The 22,644-nt window shown below is 42.8% G+C and overlaps 4 protein-coding genes across 11 annotated transcripts; 3 read left to right on the top strand and 1 right to left on the bottom strand.

The window, feature by feature from the left end:
- Positions 1 to 22: 22 nt before the first annotated feature.
- On the top strand, positions 23 to 3,936 carry irf3 (interferon regulatory factor 3). Its single transcript, XM_088359891.1, has 11 exons — positions 23 to 180; positions 877 to 1,043; positions 1,633 to 1,804; positions 1,864 to 1,928; positions 1,994 to 2,042; positions 2,111 to 2,176; positions 2,304 to 2,537; positions 2,637 to 2,727; positions 2,813 to 3,102; positions 3,176 to 3,300; positions 3,370 to 3,936. The coding sequence occupies exons 2-11, from the start codon at positions 879 to 881 to the stop codon at positions 3,478 to 3,480; spliced, it is 1,368 nt and encodes a 455-aa protein (XP_088216017.1). The 5' UTR covers positions 23 to 180; positions 877 to 878; the 3' UTR covers positions 3,481 to 3,936.
- LOC148382671 (chaperone Ric-8A) lies at positions 3,626 to 12,807 on the bottom strand. 7 transcript variants are annotated; one of them, XM_088359863.1, is made up of 20 exons: positions 12,639 to 12,807; positions 12,085 to 12,139; positions 11,025 to 11,202; positions 10,604 to 10,712; positions 9,801 to 9,899; positions 9,106 to 9,165; positions 8,400 to 8,560; positions 8,142 to 8,235; positions 8,022 to 8,069; positions 7,665 to 7,682; positions 7,362 to 7,451; positions 6,625 to 7,196; positions 6,416 to 6,551; positions 5,987 to 6,175; positions 5,795 to 5,889; positions 5,573 to 5,723; positions 5,306 to 5,401; positions 5,092 to 5,236; positions 4,688 to 4,967; positions 3,626 to 4,467 (listed from the first exon to the last, which is right to left on the bottom strand). In XM_088359863.1, exons 8-20 carry the CDS (start codon positions 8,229 to 8,231, stop codon positions 4,341 to 4,343), a joined length of 2,037 nt encoding a protein of 678 aa, XP_088215989.1. In that variant the 5' UTR covers positions 8,232 to 8,235; positions 8,400 to 8,560; positions 9,106 to 9,165; positions 9,801 to 9,899; positions 10,604 to 10,712; positions 11,025 to 11,202; positions 12,085 to 12,139; positions 12,639 to 12,807; the 3' UTR covers positions 3,626 to 4,340. The 7 variants fall into 7 exon arrangements, with proteins under 7 accessions (XP_088215989.1, XP_088215990.1, XP_088215988.1 ...); XM_088359864.1 differs by having other exon boundaries at positions 11,025 to 11,172; XM_088359862.1 differs by having other exon boundaries at positions 10,610 to 10,712; positions 11,025 to 11,172.
- LOC148382672 (uncharacterized) lies at positions 7,892 to 11,811 on the top strand. Of its 2 annotated transcripts, XM_088359929.1 has the most exons (6): positions 7,892 to 8,003; positions 9,811 to 9,866; positions 10,635 to 10,816; positions 10,882 to 10,963; positions 11,046 to 11,198; positions 11,471 to 11,811. In XM_088359929.1, exons 4-6 carry the CDS (start codon positions 10,893 to 10,895, stop codon positions 11,634 to 11,636), a joined length of 390 nt encoding a protein of 129 aa, XP_088216055.1. In that variant the 5' UTR covers positions 7,892 to 8,003; positions 9,811 to 9,866; positions 10,635 to 10,816; positions 10,882 to 10,892; the 3' UTR covers positions 11,637 to 11,811. The 2 variants fall into 2 exon arrangements, with proteins under 2 accessions (XP_088216055.1, XP_088216056.1); XM_088359930.1 differs by lacking the exons at positions 7,892 to 8,003; positions 9,811 to 9,866 and having other exon boundaries at positions 10,534 to 10,816.
- LOC148382670 (transient receptor potential cation channel subfamily M member 4-like) lies at positions 12,038 to 22,527 on the top strand. Its single transcript, XM_088359841.1, has 28 exons — positions 12,038 to 12,311; positions 13,348 to 13,409; positions 13,473 to 13,650; positions 13,732 to 13,912; positions 14,261 to 14,430; positions 14,589 to 14,766; positions 15,412 to 15,476; positions 15,573 to 15,806; positions 16,524 to 16,626; positions 16,706 to 16,827; positions 16,888 to 17,169; positions 17,249 to 17,350; positions 18,706 to 18,834; positions 18,905 to 19,034; positions 19,131 to 19,276; positions 19,356 to 19,468; positions 19,545 to 19,658; positions 19,739 to 19,788; positions 19,846 to 20,084; positions 20,160 to 20,275; positions 20,757 to 20,889; positions 20,953 to 21,127; positions 21,195 to 21,360; positions 21,426 to 21,607; positions 21,675 to 21,807; positions 21,866 to 21,938; positions 22,002 to 22,095; positions 22,167 to 22,527. The coding sequence occupies exons 1-28, from the start codon at positions 12,249 to 12,251 to the stop codon at positions 22,187 to 22,189; spliced, it is 3,756 nt and encodes a 1,251-aa protein (XP_088215967.1). The 5' UTR covers positions 12,038 to 12,248; the 3' UTR covers positions 22,190 to 22,527.
- Positions 22,528 to 22,644: the final 117 nt, after the last annotated feature.

Raw genomic sequence — 22,644 nt, 5'->3', positions numbered from 1 at the left:
TGCTTGGGGGCTCGATAGTTGGGAAATCCAGATGACGTCTGGAAAACGAAACCGAAATCTCGGTGTGGTTTCCAGGGAAAGCACTTAAGTGCTGAGTTTCAAACGTCCGCAGTTCATGTTGCCATTTGGAGAGCGACGAGAACGGAACACAACGCATCCAAAGCTTGACTACTTTTCCAGGTAAAATATTAAGATTTGTGGTATTATTTATGGTAGCTTCCGTCCGTGACACTGTTAGAGCCACGATGTTTTTCTACTTAAGACGGAATAGCATATTCGAATACCGTTATTGAAACCCGAACCCGATACATTTTTCAATATAGATAAATGTATTTTTATATATATAAAAAAAAAAAAAAAGAGGCGAGGATTTAACAGCTCCTGCAGTTTTTGTTGCAGGAGAAATCTGTAAGTAGTTGTGGTATATTAATTTAGCGCTCCTGCAGTTTTTGTGGCTCAGAAATGTTGTGAAAGTAAAGTAAGTAGTTGTGGTATGTTAATTTAATGACGAAATCACGTTTTTGGAGCTAAAAAAAAACTGCGTTACGTCATGATTGTGATCGTTTTATTCATTGTTGGATTTGAAATCCATTTTGACGTCTATGATACAGTGCTGCCCTCTAGTGGACAGGAATGTTTAGAGCTGTAAAGGAAGGTGGATGGTTTAAAAAAAAAACTTTAGAATGACTTAACTCGTTTTTATAATTTTTGTACCACAAAACTTGCCATTCAAAATGTGTGAGAAGACTTTTTATATCCATTCATATCAATTGAGGTTTCAAAACCATTATGGTGTTCAGTTACCATGGAAGCTATTCATACATTGCCCAAAAAAAAAAAAAAAAAGCAATCTGTATGCTGTCCTTACTTTGATAGAGATGGCTCATCCCAAACCTCTGCTCATCGAGTGGCTTCGGGATCAGATCAACAGCGGCAGTTATCCTGGCGTCTGCTGGACCAACCAGCAGCATACAGAATTTTGCATCCCTTGGAAGCACGCTTTGAGACAAGACTCTTCTGAGAGTGATGTTCTCATCTTCAAGGTACGGAATTGCACATCTGTTCAAAAAATGTGTGCAAAAAATATGGTGGTTAATTTGAATTTAAATATTTATTTAAATATATATTTTTTCATATATAACATTTATTTTAAATAATTTATGAACATTTGAAATCAGAATTTTTATATGTAATTTAATTCTAATTTATCAACTGACCTGTTCATAAACTAAATTAATTATTATTATTTATGCATATTAAAATGAATGCATTTTAACAAAGTAATATTAGTGGGAGGGTGCAATACAAATATTACAGGACTCTTGTTCATTTACAGCAAATGCAAAAAGTCTACACACCCCTCTTGAAACTGCTTATCACCTAAAAGAAAAAAAAAAAAACATCTTACCGACAAGTGTGGTGATGACGTCATCATAGTTGAAGCTGTGGTTCTCTAGTTGGACCTGCAGCCTTTAGACAAGGTGGAAGAAATTAGGAACGGTTCCAAATGAATAAACACAAAATTTTAAGAAATTTAAAAACCTACAGATTAATTGAACTTTATTTGGGTTCCATTAGAGGCACCCCCGATGCCTGAATAGTTGTTCTTGTGCAATTTGAATGTCTGTCTAGAACTGGGCCAAAGTGAGCGGCAAAGGGAGCATCAACGGAGATTCCTCAGTGTGGAAGAGAAACTTCCGCTCCGCGCTGCGAGCCAAAGGGTTTGAATTGATCTTGGACAACAAGAATGACACCTCAAACCCTCACAAGGTGTATCGCTGGCCGAATCAGTCGACTTCAGAAGGTGAGCCACAGATTGCTCAGTGAATTTTATCGATAATATATATATATTTTTCTTTTTAGACATGTTTTCCGCTGCATCACCCAGCCAACATGAGCCGGATCACCATAAAAGTCCTCCCATCCAAGTACGTGCATGTGTTGTGTGTGTTGGCCTTCTCGAAAAACGCAATCAAATATGTCTGCCTTTTAGACCTACGTTTTCCCATTCACGGATGAGAATCTCTGTCATCCAATCCAAGGTGAGTGTCGCCCGTATTAATAAGTCGAATGATGGCCTTCTCTGGTCTAAATCAAAATTTGCTGACAGAATCCACCCCCCATGAGGACATTCTGCAAAGATGTCTCACGGGTCTCAACATTGGGCCTCAAGCAGGTACCAGCAATTTTATTCACCCTTAAAACTGCTGGATTCAAATCATCCAACAATGCGGCAGTGAGCCCATAAGGTACCTTTCTTTGCACTGTAGATTTATTCACTTCTTCCCAACTTTTTCCGGCAGCCTATGAGTTTCCTCCCGAGCAACAGGAGTTCCAGCGTCAGCCTGTGATTGGCAGCGGTGCGTTGCCATGGCAACAGTTGTATCCAGTAGGGGTACAGGATGCGGTCAGCGAAGATGGTTTCCCCGGGCAACCGGCGCATCCGATGGAGGGAGCTGTGGACGAGGCGTTCGATGGCCAATTAGCAAAGCAGTTTTTAGATGATGTTAATAAAACCAAGGATGGAGATCATCTCAGTAAGTGAAATTAAACTGTCAAGATTTTGAATGACAATAAATATATTATTTACCATGAACATCAACTAAGGCAATACATTTTCTCTCTTACGTGTTCAGAGACCGGATTCCGGATAATTGTGCGCTACAGAGGGAAGAAGGTGTTGGAGGAGCCGGTTGCCAACGAAGCTGGATTCCGCTTAGTTTACAGGTAACGTCAAAACAAAAACTGTTATACTGCAACCTAGTGGCCAAGTTACTGAAGGGCACGAGAATTCAAAACATCTCAACTTCAGGCCTGAACAGGCGGTGCCGGTGTTGGACCACGAATCGGGCCTTACTCTGGTCTCCTTGCCGAGACCGGTCAACATCAAGGATCAAACCCAAGCCAAGCTGACACAGTGCATCCTGGACAAGCTGGGCGGGGGCTTGGACATTGGCGTGTCGGGCGACGTCGTTTACGGCCAGAGACGAGGTGAAAGCAAAGCCTTTTGGAGCTTCTCAGAGTTTGACCAGAGTGGAGTCCCACGGGAAATTTCCAAACTGCAGCCGGACCCGCTTTACCCGTTCAGGGACTTTCTCCGTGGTAGGATTATCCCCGCCCCCCTTCATCTCATGTGTAGCATTCATGGTTAGATTGATAGTTCTGTCTCCTTCAGGAATCCTGGACTTCATATCAATTGAAGGTACACCATGTGCATCCTGCTCCCTTTTCCTGTGCTTGGGTGAAAAATGGCCTGACCCACAAAAGGGTCCTTTGTCCAAGAAACTCATCACAGTGGAGGTGAGGTCTACTGTTACTGCATTATTGTATTGATTAAGATATTAAGAAAATGATCCACACCTTTGTCAGGTGGTGCTCACATCTTTGGAGCTCTTGAAGAACCTGGCGGTGGAGGGCGGCGCGTCCTCTTTGAAATCCGTCGACCTGCAAATGTCGCTGGAAGAGATGATCCTAGGCTGACACCGGGCTTTTTTTTTTTTTTTTTTTTTTTTGGACACATCATGCTTTCAGGATGTATTTAAGGTTTACATTTTTCCTTACCTTTCCTCGTGCCGCTGCAAAAAACTGCTTCGTGTGCAAACGCAATGAAGGAGAATGCCAGTCATCCTGTTCTCATCATTTGTTTAATCACTATAATCACGTCAGTCTTCATCAGATGAAAAATGACTTTCAATATAATAACATATAATGCTGACTAATTATGAAATGAGAAGATGCATCTAAAACCACAAAAATCACAACATCTGTCATTTTCATTCAACAGCTTTTGCACTAATAATGAGATCATCATTGTAGTGACATTTTTGGGTCGTGGTGTGAATGAGATGTTTCCTATGTGTCTTACCTCGAGAAAATTTCGATAACAATTCCATAAATGTCTAAATAAATAAGAAAGGTTTGTTCTTCTAAAGGGAAGGAACATGTCTAAAAGTCCATCTCTTGGTTGTCACTCATCTTACCTACTATCATAAATATTTAAGCATTAAAACAGGTTCTCAAAGTGGGACCAGGGACCCCTCACAGGGGTGAAATATTTCCGAGAGCCCTCCTCCTATCACCAACAAAAAAGAATTTTCCAAGATAAAATCATAATCTTATTGTAGATATATTTTTTTACAGGCTACAAAAGTGAATTTCAAAAATACATCTTTATTCTCATAACAAGACTTTTATTAAAAAAAATATTTTAAATTTACCTTACTTAATAATAATTTATTTTGAGGACCCTCAAGGTACGGTTTTCAGACCCCCGGGGGGTCCCCAGCCCTTTGTTTGAGAACCACTGCAGTAAAAGGATATTTGAATGATAAAATTGTACTTCATTGATTCTTCTCAACTTCATCTGTATCTGAGGCCGACTCTTCGGTGAGGCTGTCCTCCCGCAGTCCTGCCATCGGGACCAGCTTCCCATCAGCGTCCACTCCCATTGGCTGAATGATGTTATCCCTGAAAACATTTGAGATGATTTAATACAGGCAATGAAACTGGAATGGAGATTTACTATAATCCGTGTCATGTTAGCAAAAACAAGGCAAAGCCATGTCAGATATAAAAGTAGTGCTTGGGAATCATCTTTGGCGCATCTGTTACACCAATTATTGTTTTGGTTTTTTTGCAATTTACATCAGGGTTCCGTCGCCGGGGGATTATTGTACCGCATGCCGACCTGGACAGTTTGTTGAACATTCTAATCAGCCTCTTGGCCTCCTCCTCCTTCTCGTCTTCCGTCATGCCCTCCATGGGGTCGGGCTGCTCCGCCTCCACTCGCCCCGTCACCGGGTTGACTCGGTCTTTAACTTGACGGTATTCCTCGGTGTCTGAGTCCGAGTCGCTGGAGTAGGTGGTGTCGCTGCACGAGTGTCGGGATGTCGGGCCACCCAAAAGGCCCCTGGTGGCCAGAAGGCCTGCCGCGTTGCCGTAGCCTGTATACTTGACAAAACGCCTGACTGGGAGGGAAATGGTATATGCATTTTTTTAAATATGTTGACATTTTTCAAGCAAATCATCTACAAAATTTTTTTTTTTGTAATTGGCCCACACTTCTGTTTCTCCACAATGACGGCTGGTTACCATTTTCCTTGCAGAGGACAAAAATGAGGTCAGCGGCGCAGTGTTTGAGGTCCGTATCCAGGTGAGTCATGAGACGGATCAGGCGGCTCTTCACAGTGCAGCCTTCTTCCGGCCTTTGAGAAACATCTCTCAGGGGAGGCAGAACCTGTGGAGTTATTTTGTCAAAATATTGATGTTTCCATTACCGTCGCCATGACTTTGTCGGGCTCATTACATATTTCCTGATGTAGTGGCGCGTTTCTTTGTGTGCCCGGCAGCTCTCTGTCAGCAGATTGAGGATTGGCGTCAGTTTCTCTTTGACTTTATCGCCCTGAGAAGAGGAAAAGCACTTTGGTTTGTCCCACTGCACTGCAATAACCGACCTCTAATAAACAAGGGTTATACAGAAAACTGAATCTACGTAAAATGATCTGCCAGGAGATAAAGAAAATGTGTCCCTCTAGAATGCTGAATGGACTCTTCCTCTATTAAGATGATCTACCGATTCGAGACGCCTCTCCATAAACAGCAGCAGGATTTGGACGCAATCCATGTTGAGGCCGTGGCACTGCTCCGAGTCGGGCTGCAGCGGCACCATCAGGAGAACATCTAGACACTGGAGGGGCAGCGCCGACAACAGGTTGACTGTGTGACTATGCAACAAAACAAAAAAATCATAAGAATGTAGTTTAGGGTTAGAAAAGATGAGAGAGAAAAGTCTCACCCTTGCAGTTCATCTGTGTCCTCAGGCATCACGCACTTCTGCATCAAGCAGAGACGCAAGATCGCCACGAGATGGCGGAAGAGAGCTGCATCATCCTGAATTGAACACATTTTTCAGGTATCTGTACTGACACCTTAATTAAAAAAAAAAAAAATGCAGCAAAGATCATTTCCTGATAAGTTTCCAACTCACCTCTGTGGGCGCCTGCCTGTGGGATCTGTGCGTGACGTTGAAAAGGATTTTGAGGATCTCGATGATGCGCTGAGAAGCCTCCGGAGAAATGGCTGGCGCCGCCGGGTCCAGCACGCACTCGTACTGCTCCTTCCACTGCGCCTCCAGGCAGCCCTCCAGAGCTGCTGAGAGGATTGAGACCCCTCCCTCCTGAGGGAGGAATTGGTAGACTGCTCAAAGTACAAGTACTGTAACATGCAGTCTCTTCATTGTTATTTAAGCACTGTATATTCAATATTATTGTAAGCATTTTGTTGATGTAGTGATTCTCAGCTCCCACAAGAGGGAGCCGGCGTACCACATTTTGAGAACGACTCTTTTAAAGCATACATGGCCCAAGTTTGGCTTACAGACTAGTCAAATTCCAGGCAATAAGAAGTCTTCAGTCACCTGTTGAAGCTGAGCGCTGAGCTCTGGTCGCAGTGCAGTAACGAGAAAGGTGAGTCGCAATTCGTAGAACTGAACACTGGAGGGAGCCGGGCAACTGACGCTGGAGGAGAGACGCTCTCTGAGGCCGCATATCAACCTGAAACGAGGTGTTGCGTGTGTATACCACTTGTGGTTTGACTTGTAAATATAAATGAAGAAAAAAATCCCACCTGAGAGTGCTGAACCTTTCCTGTGCCCACGTGCTGTTGTACACCAAATTACACAACACCTTCAAAGCCTCCTTCCTCTTCAGCTCCTCTCCCGACACACCGTCGTCCTCCTCATCCGCGTTCTCCATTTTGCTCTCCCGTCGGTCCTTCCGCCCTTGCTCCAGCTCCTTGTGATGGATGCTGCCTCTGTGGCTGCTGGGCTGGTTGATGCCATCCAGATCGCTGCAGAGGTCTGGCTTGGCGTCGTCTTCCAAGGTCGACGAGCACTCTGGGTCCGGATCGTCATCGCTGTCGTCGTCCCCGCAACAGGAAGGCGTTTGGACCTCCTGGGCGAGGGATGCTATGATGTTGTCGTAGAAATCAGAGTCGGGCTCGTCGTCGGGCTCGTCGTCGTTTGCTTCAGTGGAGTTCAGCCCGGCCGCTTTGGCCAGAGTGAGGAGAGCGTTGTCAGTCACCAAGGGGCCCAGGATCCTCTTATCTCGAGAGAGGATCCTCAGCGTTCGCAGAGTGACTTGCAGCAGGTAACACGGGATTCCTGTTCTTATGAACCTCACCAGCACCACAGCCAAACCCTAAAGACAAACAGTGAACGGGCCGCCTATTCATGAATTTTTTTTGTGTGTGTGGAACCTGTCATTAGCTATTTGCTACAAAACACACATATTCCTGGTTTATTCTACTTAGACTGGAATTACTGACGCCAACATCCAACGACAAGGAGAGTGTGGGCTCCATACCTGTCGGAGGAGGACACCTCTGTCTGCCGGGTCATTCTCATTGGAGTCAGAGTCTGAATCGGTACTCTCTCTCACTTTATTCTTCCTGAACTGGTAAAACACAGAAAAGATTAAAACAACTGATTATCATTTATTTTTTTTACATAATGAGGATTTCATTCCAATTTACTCACAAATGCACTTAGTCAAAGTAAAAGCTGGTCTGAATTAACGCAAAACTATTATTCTGTTGCATGAATGGCAACAGGTGAATTAAAAAATCCACTTTCGACCATCTAGTGGAAGAATATTTAACCTCTGTACCTCTTCCAGTTTTCTTTGCTTTGGACGAGCAGCCGGCAAAGATACAGGAGACAGAACGACGAAAACAAGATCAATATTCCAAACAAAGACATGCAGAGCGCTCACGTAGAAAAGACGGCTATGTGTTGGGGGAAGGAGGGGGGGGGGGGTTGCAGTCTAACAGAGCACGCAGGCAGAGCGGATCAGGGACGACTGATACAGCAGAATTACTAATCGGGGATGGAGTGTGTGTGTGTGTGTGTGTGTGTTGCTGCGGTCGGCTTGAGGAAGAAGGCTGGATGATGTACGGGGAAGAGACAGCGGGGAGTGACGCTGAGCGGGCGGATGCAGAGCCGTACGGTAAAAGATGATGCTTACTTTCCTCCTGTCCCTCTCCTCTGCGTCGAAGAAGAAGCACTGGGCGTACTGTTGGAACACAGCCACACGCGGCCATCGTCATACACGCCGCAAAACGTGTCTCTGCGTGTTGTCTCTTACCTCCGTGTTGAATTTCTGCAGCTGGGTATGAGCGAGGCTCACGTCCTCGTGCCTGATGCAGCGGATAATCTCCTCCACGTCCACCGGCATGCTTCTAATAATTAAAATGGAACTTACACGACAATCACGGCGGGGAGGCGGAGATTAGGCGTTAATGGATTGACGAATGACCACCGCGCGCTCACAATGCAACGCCGAAAAGGACTTTAATAGCACGTTAAAGTACACAAAAGGCAATCGGACACGCAGTTTGCTTACCTTGACTGATTTTCTTTATCGATAAAACGATATTACAGAGGTGCGTTGTCACGGCAGCACTTTTTCTTAGTTGACGGACGCAGCGTGCGGAGTTCTGCTGGGTTCTGCGCTGTTCTGGTGGCGCTCCGCTTCTCCTCGCTTTCCCTCTCTCTCTCTCTCTCCTGTTAATCCAAGAGAGATGAAGGGGCCGCAGAGTTTATAATCCACTAATGGACTCGGAGTTTATATCTCTGTGATGACCGGCTAACCTTTTCTAGGTGTCGGCCGGCTCAAACCGTTTTCTCCTCCGTGTAAAAAATGCCATCGAAACAACGATTTACTGTTACGAATACACCTCGCGTGTTGCGCAATGGTTCTCAAACTAGAGCGAAAAGCACTATACTCAAAGAAAAACTTATTTAGGACACTAGTATTTAACAAAACATTCCAAAATGTAGCCCTGTGATTGGTTGACGATTGGTGTTATTTATTTCACTATTTGCCATAAGACAATCGAGCTTTTACTAAGTGAGATCAATTCATCCTCAAGTTCAGCGTGGAAAAACACCAGTGGGTGACATTCTCAAATGATTTCCGATGGCTCTCTCAGATGAAGAGGATGTTTACATGCGGACTCACGAAGGTGTCTTGAGAGCTCCTAAAATTGCCCCCGAAAGAAGATCATAATATGAGTGGCACTGACGGGCTTTCCTGGCAGGATGCTCACCCTTGTGCCCAGTGGGTAGAGGAAGCAGGGCCGAGAGGTTCTCAAGTGTCCAACTGGTGGCTGCAACAACAGGATGTACACTGCGTCAGGGAGAACTGGGGAAAAAGGGTCCCCCGTCGAGTGCCCCCGACGTATATTTGGTGAAAATGAACGGGGCACTCGGGACGGATGACCGGTGAAACAAACATGGTCACTGATGGATGATTTCCACCGCTAACGCTTAATTTATTGCGACATTGTGACCAACTGTCCGAACACGCCGTAAATTTTACTCCATCACGACGCTATCGGACTTAGCTTACGTAATACGTCTTTGTGCGGTTCTGTTAGCATTAAGTCCATACATCCGTACGATTGTTAGTGAGAATGTAGGTCAGTGTAGTTCTTTTTCTTTTTTTTTTTTTAAATACTCTAAGCGGAGTCATCATGTTCAAGTGAAACTGCCTGATTGACCCGAGTGAACTCCATTTATCGAGCGAATTTCGTAAAATATACACGTAAATTGCTCATTTTGCTCCGTGCGTTGCAAGGAGTGGAGTTCAGGAGCTGGTCAGCTGAAGAGGGTTTGCTTTCTTTCAGCACGTAGCCCTTTTTCCTTTTGCCGATGTGTCAGCGTGTAAATGAGGAAATTACGGAATGCGTAAAATTCACACGTAAGTCCGACTTAATCATCTGACGTGAGCTTTCTATGCTACCTCGTGACAGGGCGATGACTCAGCGCTGTGACGACACGGGCCGGCCAGATGCTGCTCGCGGTGGAGGTAAACAATAGATTCCCGGTGGGAGGCCGTGCACTAGAGAGATGAAGAGGGGGGGGGGGGTGAGAAAGTGTTTTCTTTTTTCAATTTATTCACAGTTGTAATCGTGCTAGAGGTGATTCAGTCAGCCATTGTTTCTTATGACGAATGTGTTCGAGAACCCAAACACCTGCTGCAATAAAGCATGTAAAATTGCAAAATTTCTACTTTTTTTTTTTTTTTTTTTTTTAATCCTTGCCTCCAGTTCAGCACCATTTTGAGAAAAAACTGCTGACGGCCTCACGAGTGATAACAAAATCGCAAAACTAAACTAAATTTTTTGTGGTTAGCGCGGGAACCCAGTGGTAACGCAAGTGTATAACCCGACAAAGTTTTGTTTTTCTTCACATCGCATGTTGGGGGATCGGTGGGAGCGAAGGACGTTTCAGAAATAAACACGCTTGATGGCAAATGTGACTCAAGGGGAAAAGGCACAGGAAAAACGGGGCGATAAAGCAAAGCCCGCGGCGGAGAATCGGCGTTATTTTGGGCCACTCTGCGCTTCCTGCAGGTGATGGAAAAGAAAGAAAGATTTGTGGAACAATTGCTCAGCAGCAAGTGGACTGAGACTGGCGGGATGTAGAGGAAAAGGGGGGAGGGGCGGATCGGGGAAAGGGAGGCCATTAGAATCAACGTAAACATTAAACAAGGTCACTTTGTGTATCAAGGCATGTTCTCGCTGTTACTAAAAAGTTGCTTACATTTACCCGAGCGATAAATTTGGATGTAAAGGCCCCAGATGACGAGGATGGGAGTTGGCCCGGAGTGACCATGAGGAAAGTCCAGACACGCCTCCTTCGCCTTTTCTGCCTATAAAAGAACCGAAAGCGACTTGACCATCACAAAGCGACACTGTCACCACCTCTGGATTGAAGGTTCACTCTAAACAGCGGATTTTGCCATTTTTTTAGCTGGTAAGTGAACATTTTTGGAAAGAAATCCTTCCAGAGCATAAGTTGACCTCATTGTTTCTCCGTAGATCACTACGGTATGGAGATAGCCGTTCTGCTGCTACTCACTGTACCTTTGACTGTTGCCTCACCACTCAGAGCCACTCTCAGGTGAGTCAGGAGACACCTTTACATTCTTTTTGTTTTTTTGTTTCGGGCTCTCATGTGTTACCTGTATTTGTCGGAATCACAGCTTGGACAGCGACACCTCCGTTGCGGCAGACACGGTCGAGGCGTCGGGGTTGGAAAGGTCAGAGGAGGTGCAGGAGCGGCACGTTCCATTTCTGAAGGTTGTTCCTTTTCGCTCAAGTGAGCAACGTCTGGACATGGATGCAATCAAACGCAGGTAACTAAATTTTTTTTAAAAAAGGGAGTATTACTGTAGTAGTATACAGTTATTTTAAAATAAATTCTGAACTGCTGTGTCATCTCATCATGGACAGTTCGGTAATTATTTGTATTTAGTCATCCAGAATTGTTTTTATTTTTAAACTTACAATTCATGAAGATACTAGTTACGGGCAATCTGCAGTCCCTAGGTTGTCTACCTTCCAGTTCCAATGTTTATTTTATTCTTTTTACATTACATTAACACACCCTTTCCTCTTATACCAACAGCTCGGCAGGAAGACTACTTCTTCGCCAGAGGCGCGCACCCCAGCCCGAATGCAATTTGAGCACCTGCCACGTCCACAATTTGGCCAACACTTTAAACAACATAGGCAAAAGTAACGGAAAAGAAAAATCCAGTGACGTGAGTGATCCCCATTCATTCGGCAGATAAGGCGGGACGACGTACCAAACTCCTCTATTATGTTCAAAACATTCTGATTGACTGGTACTTGTTATGGCTGTATATTATCTGCAAGTATATATTTAATAATGCTTCCAAAGAAATCTATTTAATTGTATTTACAGTAATATATTTATGTTCCGATTAAAACCATGGCAAAACATGACAGCTTGTGTGGCTGCGCTTTTCCCTTCCCACATGAATGTAATCCAGGCTCAAGTGTGATATTTTTAGTCCTGTGCAAGAGTCTTCATGATTAAAAATTTGACAGCATGTATTAGAGGCAATGTTGATACAAGAGGCTTATCGCAAGTATGTTTAACCTGGACAAACATTAGAAGAATAAATTGAGCTCCCCAAGAATCAAGTGTGACATTTGTGTGGTTGTGAGATTGTGGGAGGTTCAGACAATCTTTGCCTCTTCCAACCACACCCTTACCTGGGCGATTTTCTTGCTCTGCACCTTCTTTGCTTCGTCTGCACGGACTGAGAAACTGTGATCAAATCGGAAGGGGAAATAGTCAGTCAATTATGGTTAAAAAAAATCCACAGTTCCATGTTTTTTCCTGACATCTTCCTCTGAGGGGGAAAAAAAAAGAAAGCATGAGAGACACTGGAGACGCAGCAGACGGCGGACACAAAAACAACAAATCTGAAAAGGACCAGGTGAGGGCGGAAAAAAAGTTTTTGCAATTGTGGAGGAACTAGTAGTTGTGAAAATTTACAGACATTGAATGAGTCATAATGACGCGTTGTGTTAGCGCCCATTCAAGCATTCCACGTTTGCGTTTTCCTTATCAAACGCGAGGGCATTTTATAAATATTTCTGGAACACGTTGGCGTTTAGCCAAGACGCTTCCAAATGATAATTTTGCGTTTATCGCGTTACGCGGGAGAAGTTAGCATCCGATAGTGTCAAAAGCTAGCTTAACAAAAACGGCTATCGGAATTTACACGAAACAATAGTGTTGTGTTGTCACTTTAAGCTGTCACCTGCTTTCAACGCTGTCTGGGGGTTTCTTTTTAAGAAGTAAAACTTGAGACAAAGTCCATTTTTGAAAGGACTACACGTTAAAAACTCGGCGAAAAACTTTCCGCCGTTTTTCTCGAACATCAAAGTACAGTACAGTACCGAAATGAGTTATCACAATGGCCGCGTCCCATTTCTATTTGCTCAGCGGTCGTATTTTGGTATCACGTGGTCGTACTTTCTGAAACAAAAAATGAAACGCAGCCTTCTTCTCACAATTATTACTTTTTCCTTGAGCAAAAAAAGTTATTTTTTATTTGAATAATAAATAATATTATGTACTTATGCATTATGTAAAATCAATTTATTATTTGTCTCTTCAACTACAATAAATGTACAGTTTTATACATTACAGCCTGTGTAGAAATAGCCACTTATGTTGTCATATTTATATTCCATTTGTGACTTTGGAACAAAAAAAATAAGTGTATTTCGAAATTTATAATGCTTTTAACATTCACCCATTTCAAGTCTTCACACTCTCTTCACATACACACACTGGGGCAAACTGCAGCACCTTGTCATAAGTCACAGTCGAGTGTTTAAATCCTGCATGCCTCACTAGTGTAACAGCAGCTATTTTTTTATGAACTGACAACGTGCCATGATTAGATTTTCCATCTCCATCAAGCTCAGAATTTAATTTGAAGTGAAATTAAATATGTTTTCCAGAGCTGGATCCCGAAAATCTTCAAGAAAAGAATTTGCACCACCTTTGTGGAAGATTCTTTCAGGTACTATGACGTTCATATATCTCATGCTCTTTTATTGACTTGAATTCCTCCATTTTTTTTTAGTAATGGCGCCTTGTGCCAGTGCGGGGGGACAAGAGATACACATGCCTCCGTGGCTCTCGGCGACTTTTTCAGCACGGCCATTGTCAATCACTGGGATAGCGCTCAGCATTCCTCCGAATACCCAACGGATGCCTTCGGAGAGTTACAGTTTGCAGGCGCCAGCAAGCGGCACAGCTACGTGGGTGTTCTTCTTTGGTTCTGATCAATCCTATTACTCCGCGGAATTTAACATGAATTATTTTATTTCTACGGGTACTAGTTTTTGCGCTTGTCGTGGGACACACCGCCCTCTATGGTCTACACCCTGATGACCACCCACTGGGGTCTGCCCGCTCCGAACTTGGTGGTGTCCGTCGTGGGTGGCGAAGGCAGGACGAAGGTGAAGACGTGGGTCCGGGAGGTCCTCAGGCAGGGTCTGGTTAAAGCCTCCCAAAGCACAGGTAAAAACATCAAGCGACATTCTACAACAATCACATCGATGATTCATCGCGCTGACCTTTTCTAAGATCATGTGAAAAGTGTTTTTGCACTTGGAAACAAAAAAGCCCATGCCAATAAAGCCAGGGCCTCCTTGAGGGTGTGAAGTTAAATTTGGAACGACAATGGGCTTTTCTTCCTGACTAGTTTGCCAAATGCAGGTGGCACACGCTGTTCTCCCGCCATCTGAGGTCATTTCTACCAGGTTTCCTCTCGGAAGACTTCGGATCAAAGCGAAAATAATAACGCGGTTTCTTTTGATTGCTGGTTTTCTTCCTAGGGACCTATCAACATTTCTTGCGCCTTTTCAGGAGCTTGGATCTTCACGGCGGGCCTGCGCGAAGGTGTCGGCAGGTGCGTCGGCGAGGCGGTGAGGGATCACGCCACCGCAGCCTCGTCGCTCTCCCTCAATAAGGTGGTGGCTCTGGGCGTCGCTCCCTGGGGTCTCGTCCACAACCGCCAGCAGCTGGTCAATGAACAGGTTGTCCTCCCACTCTCACCTAATTGGATTTAGAAGCTCGTTTTCACCTTCTGCAGATGTTCCAATACTTCTATCTCGGAATCTTCAAAACAGAGTTTCTTGACCTTTACTGAAAGAACACCTGCCACGAACCTTTCCCTTGATTCTTCTTCTTGCAGGGCAGTTTTCCTGCCAAGTATTATGTCCAAAACATAACCCGGGACTCGTGCTGCCTGGATAACAATTATCAGGCTTTCCTGCTGGTGGATGACGGCAGCATGGGACGGAGAGGTGGCGAGACGGGCTTCAGGGCCAAACTGGAGGACTACATCTCCCACCAGCGCACAGGCATTTGGGGTAACTGCTTTTGTTTTAAATGGAGCCCATTGTGTGGCTGTTTTTTTTTTTTCCTTCAATCCGAAGGTCAGCTGCCTCTATGCCCCCCCCCCTCCCTCTTGTTGTTATTCTTGCAAGTACTTTTACAAGGATCCAACCGGAATTCAAAGAAAGCACGGATCTTACTCCCTAATGAATCACGCTTTACTACCCCGTAATGTGTTTTGCTGAATTTATTTTGTTGACTCCTGAACTGAAGGTATGTGATGATCTTGGCAGCCTTTGCATGCCCGAGCTTGCTTTTGACACGTCAAGTCAAGACCAGTGCAACAACACAAATGAACCAAGTGCCTAAACTGCTTTAACTCATGCCTGACAAAAAGAAACGTATGCATTGATCATAAATCATAGCATTTTGGACAATTCTGAATTTTTTTTGAAGAAGAAGAACACATCCACAGAAATAAGAGGGTGTGCACACTTTTGCAAAGACTGTTTTTTTGGGAAAAGTTTTGAAATACTTGATTTTTTTTCTCATTACAAGACAAAAACATTTGAACAGGGATGTGTGGACTTTTTTTTAATCCTCAGCACTAATATTCTTACACATAGACTTGTAATGATAATAAGAATATTCCTTCTGTCCCGTTTTATTATTTTTTTTAGGCAGCGGCAGTATCGACATCCCAGTTCTTTGCATGCTGGTCTCAGGAGATGCAACTTTACTCGAGGTATTGGGTCATTCTGTTTTTTTGTTTTTTTTGTGAACGCCACAAAAAAAAAAAACACACCCTGAAGAAACATGTTCCTATTTCCTTTGTTACCAGAGAATTGATCTCTCTCTGAAAAGCTCCATGCCTTGGTTGGTGCTAGCAGGCTCAGGAGGCACGGCCGACTTCCTGAGTGACATCGTGAAGAATTTATCTTTAGCGCCGGTCGTCCAGTCTTCCGGCGAGGGTGACAGCGAGGCCGGGCCCAGTGTGGATCTGAAAGACAGAGTGGCAGAACGGGTTCGCAAATATTTTCCCTCCGAAGTGGAGACGGACAAACTTGTTGAGCGTGTAAGTGCAACACCTCTATTCACACCTGTTGTTAATGTTTTTCTTTTTTTTTTTTTAATCTTTTTTTTATTTTTTTTTATAAGCAGCAAGCAGGAAGGCCCAGCAGTAAGTGGGCAAATATTATTATTTTATTAAATAATTGGTATGACTTTATTTTAAAAATCAATTTATTTGAATTAATTAATTATTATGGTATGATTCAAATGAATTATTTTACCTGTCTGCTTTCAAAATGATTTTTTTTTTTATTTTATAAGCAGCAAGCAGGAAGGCCCAGCAGTAAGTGGGCAAATATTATTATTTTATTAAATAATTGGAATTATGATTTTATTTAAAAAAATCCATTTATTTGAATTAATTAATTAATTATTATGGTATGATTCAAATGAATTATTTTACCTGTGTCTGCTTTCAAAATTCGTTCCATGAGCGCCAAAGTTTGTCCACCCCCAGTTGTACCCTTCAATTGATGAACCTCTGACTTTTGACCTTTCTTTTAATGCCGCTGGGCTCAAAATTCCATCGAAGCACAGACAGGATATTTCATAACAGACATGGACTGTTGCCAAGTAATTTGCAAAGGGGATAAACGCTCACAAGATATCCCTTGCTACAACAGCCCCTTAATTTTTTTTCCTCATGTGCAACACCATCCACGAGACACTGCTGCTCTTGAAACAACAAACACTTTGTTCAACACTTTGTGGACTTCTCCAGGCTCTGAGCATCTACCAAAACAAAGACCTGATCACCATCTACCATGGAGAGCAGGAGGGCCCCAACGACTTTGACACAGTGTTGCTCAAAGCTCTAGTGGGAGGTAGAGTCCAAATATCTAATCCAGATTGAAGACACGTTTCAGGTGGCACCCTAATTTTAAACACCGTACCACTTCCCAGCGTCTAAACAGCGGGTGTCGGTCGACCACAGCCCGTACAATGAAGAGCTGAAACTGGCCGTCACGTGGAACAGAGTCGACATTGCAAAAAGTGAACTCTTCAATGGAGACATCCAGTGGAGGGTGAGTAGAAAGGACACTGAGAGTCAGAAATGTCACAAATTGTAAAATCACCTCAACCAGTACGAAGACCTGGAAGACTCCATGACCGACGCCCTGGTCAACGACAAGCCTCAGTTTGTGCGCCTCTTCACCGAGAATGGCCTCAACATCCTGGACTACCTGACCTACGGCCGGTTGGAGAGCCTCTACAGATCAGTGGCTGACGGGACACTTCTCTACCAGCTTCTCCAGCGCCGCTTGATGGAAAGACTTGGTACGCTGTCACCCCTGCCGGAGAGTCCCGGCAAAAGTGCAGCTGGGAATATTCACAGTGGACCAGTGTCTGAGCTCAGTCTTTTTGAGGTGAATTTTCTATTCTGGAACATTTGAAATGTGTGCCAATCTTTATGATTTATTTTGTTATGTTTCCTTTTCTCCATAGGTGTCAAGAGTGCTAGAATTATTAATGGGTGATGTCTGCCAGCCATTTTATTATGCTCCATTGGATTTGGAGCAAATCACATCCAAGAGGAGAGCAATGAGGGTAATTATTTGTTTATTCATTCATTTATTTATCGGGGTTATACATTAAGATGATCAGTTTGCATGATTGAAAACACACTGCAGTCAAAGTCAATATGTAAATAAAATAGCAGTCACTTTCTTAAGAGCCACGAGGCAAACATACACATACATACATGTGAGCCACTGCATCATGTGAATTGATGGTGGGCGGATGTTTTAAATTGATTAAAGTATTGTAAATATAACAATAAATAAAAATATATTGATAAATATAAATGTAACAACTATATATAATATAATATAATATAATATGGTATAATATAATATAATATAATATAATATAATATAATATAATATAATATAATATAATATATAATATAATAAAATATAATATAATATAATATAATATAATATAATATAATATAATATAATATAATATAATATAATATAATATAATATAATATAATATAATATAATATAATATAATATAATATAATATAATATAATATATAGCATTGCTGCGGGGCAAAAAAATCACGTACTGCACTGGACTGAAACCATGCAAATTGATGGTGGAATGATGTTTTGAATTGCTCTATCGCCGTCTTGTGGTTAAAGTCTGAATGACATGCTTAAACCGCTATATAGAATACAATACAATATATGAAATGTTTATATTAGTTATAGTTGTAGTTGATGTAGTTATTATAAATCATAAAATTAATAAGAAATGAAATTAACAATAAAATAATAATAACAACAATAATAAGACTTATAATGACAGTGATAATAATAATAATTATTATTATCATTCATTTTATTATTGTATATTTTATGATTTATTTTATGATTTACATTAACTACATCTACTACAACTATAAATAATATAAACATTTAATATATCATATTGTATTATAGCAGTTTAAGCATGTCATCAGAATTTTAACCACGAGATGGCGATAGAGCAATTCAAAACATCATTCCACCATCACTTTACATGGTTTCAGTCTAGTGCCGTACGTGTACGTGTATTTTTGCCCTGCAGCATGGCTATATGTATTATATTATATTATATTATATTATATTATATTATATTATATTATATTATATTATATTATATTATATTATATTATATTATTTTAATATTTACATGACCTATTGCAGATATAGGTAATATTATATTATTATTTATCGATATAGTAGATATCTACTATAATGATAAATAATATAAATATAAAACACCTACAAATCTCAAAACCTTTGCATGTATGTGTTTCTATCAATTTCAATGTGGGAGGGGGTTGAGATTATCAACATTTTTTTCATATGATCTCTCTTTATTGAACATGTCCAACCTGTTTGTTGTCTTTCCAGCGCGCCAGTAAGCTGCTGCGTGGCGACTGTTTGTATCGGGAGAAGCGTTGCCTCTTCCCCTGGGCTTCTCTCTTCATCTGGGCCGTCCTCCAGAACCGCAGCGAGATGGCCACTTTCTTCTGGGAGATGGTAGATAGAAGATGGACTCGTTTCATGAACAAAACATTCTTGAAAGAACTTTTCTATTTCTTCTTTCCAGACAGGAGAGTCTGTACTGAGTGCATTGAGTGGCTGCAAGATTCTAAGAGAACTTTCCAAATTGGAAACTGAGACAGAAACCAAACTCTCGATGAAGGAGATGGCCCAGAAATTTGAGAATCTTGCACATGGTAAAAGCAGAAACCTTTCGCAATATTGAGCTAAAGCCAAATAGCGTCACTTTGTGTGGTTATTTCATATTTTATTATTTATTTCCTGAATTTCAGATGTCTTCAGTTCTTGTTACCGTAGCAACGAAAGTCGTTCCTTCACTTTACTGATTCGCAAATCGCCGGTGTGGTGCGGGACCACTTGCCTCCAAATGGGCATGAGTGCGGACGCGCGTCTTTTCTTCAGCCACGATGGAGTCCAGGTGACTCGCTTTGTTCCCACCAGCACACGAGCAGATCTCGTAGCACTTAGTGAACGGATTCTTTTTCTTCTTTCCACAGTCTCTGTTGTCCCAAATTTGGTGGGGTGACATGAAGAGGAACACAGAAGTGTGGAAACTCTTGCTCACCTTCTTCTGCCCCATCCTCTGCTACACCAACTTGATCTCCTTCAGGTAACTTCTCATGAAGAATATCCGTGACTTGTGTGTATATATATATATATATCGGGGTGTTCCTTCCACCTTGCAGGACACCAGAGGAGAACCCGCAGGAGAAAAATATCAATCCCAGCGAGGACCCCGTGGGCCGAGACAACAGCCTCTACGGCACCACCGTCTTCTCCTTCTCTGACATTAAGCACATGTAATTATCTCGTCGCAAATTTCCATTTCATCTTTAATGGCGTCCACAAAACTGAAATCATATTTTGGTTCCACCTCCAGTGAAGCAGACTCCCAAGGAATCTACACTCCCAGAACTGCCACCATCAGAGGTGAGTCACCCCCGTTTTGTGAAGATCTCTAAAATCCTCATTGGAGTTTTCGTTCAGGCCGACCTCTCGCCCCAAGAACTCCTGCGCGGCCGTTCATCGTGTCCAGATGGCGTCAGTTCTGGTTCGCGCCAGTCACCTCCTTTTTGGGGAACGTCCTCATGTACTTCCTCTTTCTGCTGCTTTTCGCCTACGTGCTGCTGGTGGATTTCAAACCGCCGCCCCCCTCGGGTCCCGCCATAACTGAATTGGTGCTTTATTTCTGGGTCTTCACCATGGTGTGTGAGGAGATACGAGAGGTAATTCTAACCCCCCCCCCCCCCCCTTACCACCAAGTTTTGCGATGACTTTAACTAAAACCTTTCTTTGCCAAGACCTTCTTTTTAGGGACGAAGACTTTGCGCCAAAGACTCCGAGTGTACATTCAAGATGTTTGGAACAAATGTGACCTCACCGCCATTGTACTGTTCATCATCGGCTTAATCTGCAGGTAGTGATTCATCCACGAGTTGCTAATTCAATGTTCAACCTTAATTGAACCGATTGACATTCTTGGAATGTGTCACATAATATGTTTTTAAATAGTTACCACAGAGCACAGGTGTCAAAATCGAGGCCCGGGGGGCCAGATACGGCCCGCCACATCATTCATAATGGGCTTCCGAAAGAAGCTATGACGACAATGCGGCTCACGAAAAAAATTTGTACGACACCCCTGCCCATAGAGATTCTCTCCGCTAATACGCTAACATTGTCACTTTTGCTAGTTTTCCCGCCGCCCCAGTTTTCGGCGGCTTTGATGTTGCTAGACTTGACGTCTTTCCAATGGGTGTGATTTTTAATTAAGGCTAAAAACAAGCCAACTCAGGTCATTACTTCAGTGCACATTGATTGTTAACATCGCATTCGTGACAGAGTCTCAGCTGAGCAAACAAACAATGGCTGGCTTAAAAAAAATATTTGTCTTGCAGGATGTTCAACTGGTCTTACGAATTTGGCAGAGATGTTCTGTGTGTGGATTACATGGTGTTCACGCTCCGCCTCATTCACATCTTTGCCATTCACAAGCAGCTAGGACCCAAAATTATCATCGTGGGAAAGATGGTAAGAATAAAAATTGATGAAACACCTCAAGAAGGTACCAAAGGATTTTTTTTTGTATTTTAGATGAAGGATGTCTTTTTCTTCCTCTTCTTCCTGGGGGTGTGGCTGATGGCTTACGGCGTAGCCAATCAGGCTTTGCTGTACTCCTACGACCCCCGACCCGATCGTATTTTCCGCCGGGTTTTCTACAGACCCTACTTGCACATATTTGGACAGATCCCCGTGGAAGAAATGGATGGTAGCGATGCATGATGGCGACCATTTTTTTTTTTGCAATTCTCTCTAACGACTTTTAATCTTCCCAGTGGGGAAGGATTGGGACATGCCGTGCACCAGTAACGTGACGCTGATTGACGCCGGTGAAGAACCGTGTCGGATTACGAACAGTAACTGGCTGGTGGTAATCCTGCTGGTTGTTTACCTGCTGGTCACCAACATCCTGCTTATCAATCTTCTCATTGCCATGTTCAGGTAGACATCTCACCCCCCTCCCCTTCCTCCTCCATTTTTTTTCATCACTCCTTTTATTTTTGCAGTTACACTTTCAATGAGGTCCAAGCCAACAGTGACATCTACTGGAAGTTCCAACGCTACAACCTCATCGTGCAGTACCACTCGCGCCCCTCGCTGGCCCCGCCCTTCATCTTCCTCTCTCACATCAACCTCTTCATCAAAAGGAATATCCGCAAGGTCTCGTCTGTCAAGATCCACCACTTCGGTCTGTATTTTTTATTTTTTTTTCCTCGTCCATGAATGTCGGGCTGAATTTATTTGCGTCTCGGCAGTGTTGCAGCTCAAAGGCAAGACGGCAAACCGACTCATGACGTGGGAAACCATCCAAAAGGAAGAATTCTTAAGCACTCAGAGCAAAATCCAAAAGAGCAGCGACTCGGAGAGACTCAAGCGCATGTCCACCAAGTGAGCCATTTTAATCCAAGTAGAATTTACGTCGGGAATAAAATCATTTTTTTTGCAGGGTGGACGGTGTGATGAAATATCTGACTGAGGGCCGAGACTTTGACCACAGACTCAGGACTTTAGAGAATGAGGTACGAAAAATGCAATTGGCAAATGATCGATCAGTCGTGTTTATGAATATTTTTCTCCCACAGATGGAGTATTGCTCCAGCGCACTAAGCTGGATTGTGGATACTTTGGCGCAAGGCGGCACATTCAAACCCCCTCGGCCCCCCCCAAACCTGAGAGGTACATTCCGATATTATTCTCACTCTTATTTTCACACTTTTTATTATTATTATATATATTTTTTTACACAGATTCATTCATACCATCTTCATGAGGAAAGGGGGCGTGTCCCAAAAAGACCTTAATGGTTGCCATGCCAACTGCCTGCCAAAAGTTACTCACTCAAAGCTATCAATATTGTTACATTATCGAATACAGTACTGTTTTTTTTAAGTGCAATGTTTTTATTTTCAAATGCCAAATTATATTTTTAGTTTATGACTGGAAAATGTTCATATTTAATACGGGTGGAGGCTAATTCACATTTAATGCTGATTTTGTACTATTTGTTGTCACTTTATGTTAGAGTCACGCTACTTGAGGAAAGGATTTTTTTTTTTTTTACTTTCACTGTTTTAATGTTTTACAATAAAATGTCATTTACAAAGTGTACACATGGACCGACATGATTGATCTAGCGAGTGTTAGCAAACAATAATGGTCAATTTAGAACCAATGTTTCTCTGCGTGAGAATCTAATGTTGGTGAATGAAACAAGTTTTGGTGCTT

The sequence above is a fragment of the Syngnathus floridae genome, chromosome 18 (genome assembly GCF_059516105.1).
Source record: "Syngnathus floridae isolate MCC-2025c chromosome 18, RoL_Sflo_1.0, whole genome shotgun sequence".
NCBI classification, from domain to species: Eukaryota; Metazoa; Chordata; class Actinopteri; order Syngnathiformes; family Syngnathidae; genus Syngnathus; species Syngnathus floridae.
This window is presented reverse-complemented; position numbering and strand designations above follow the sequence as displayed.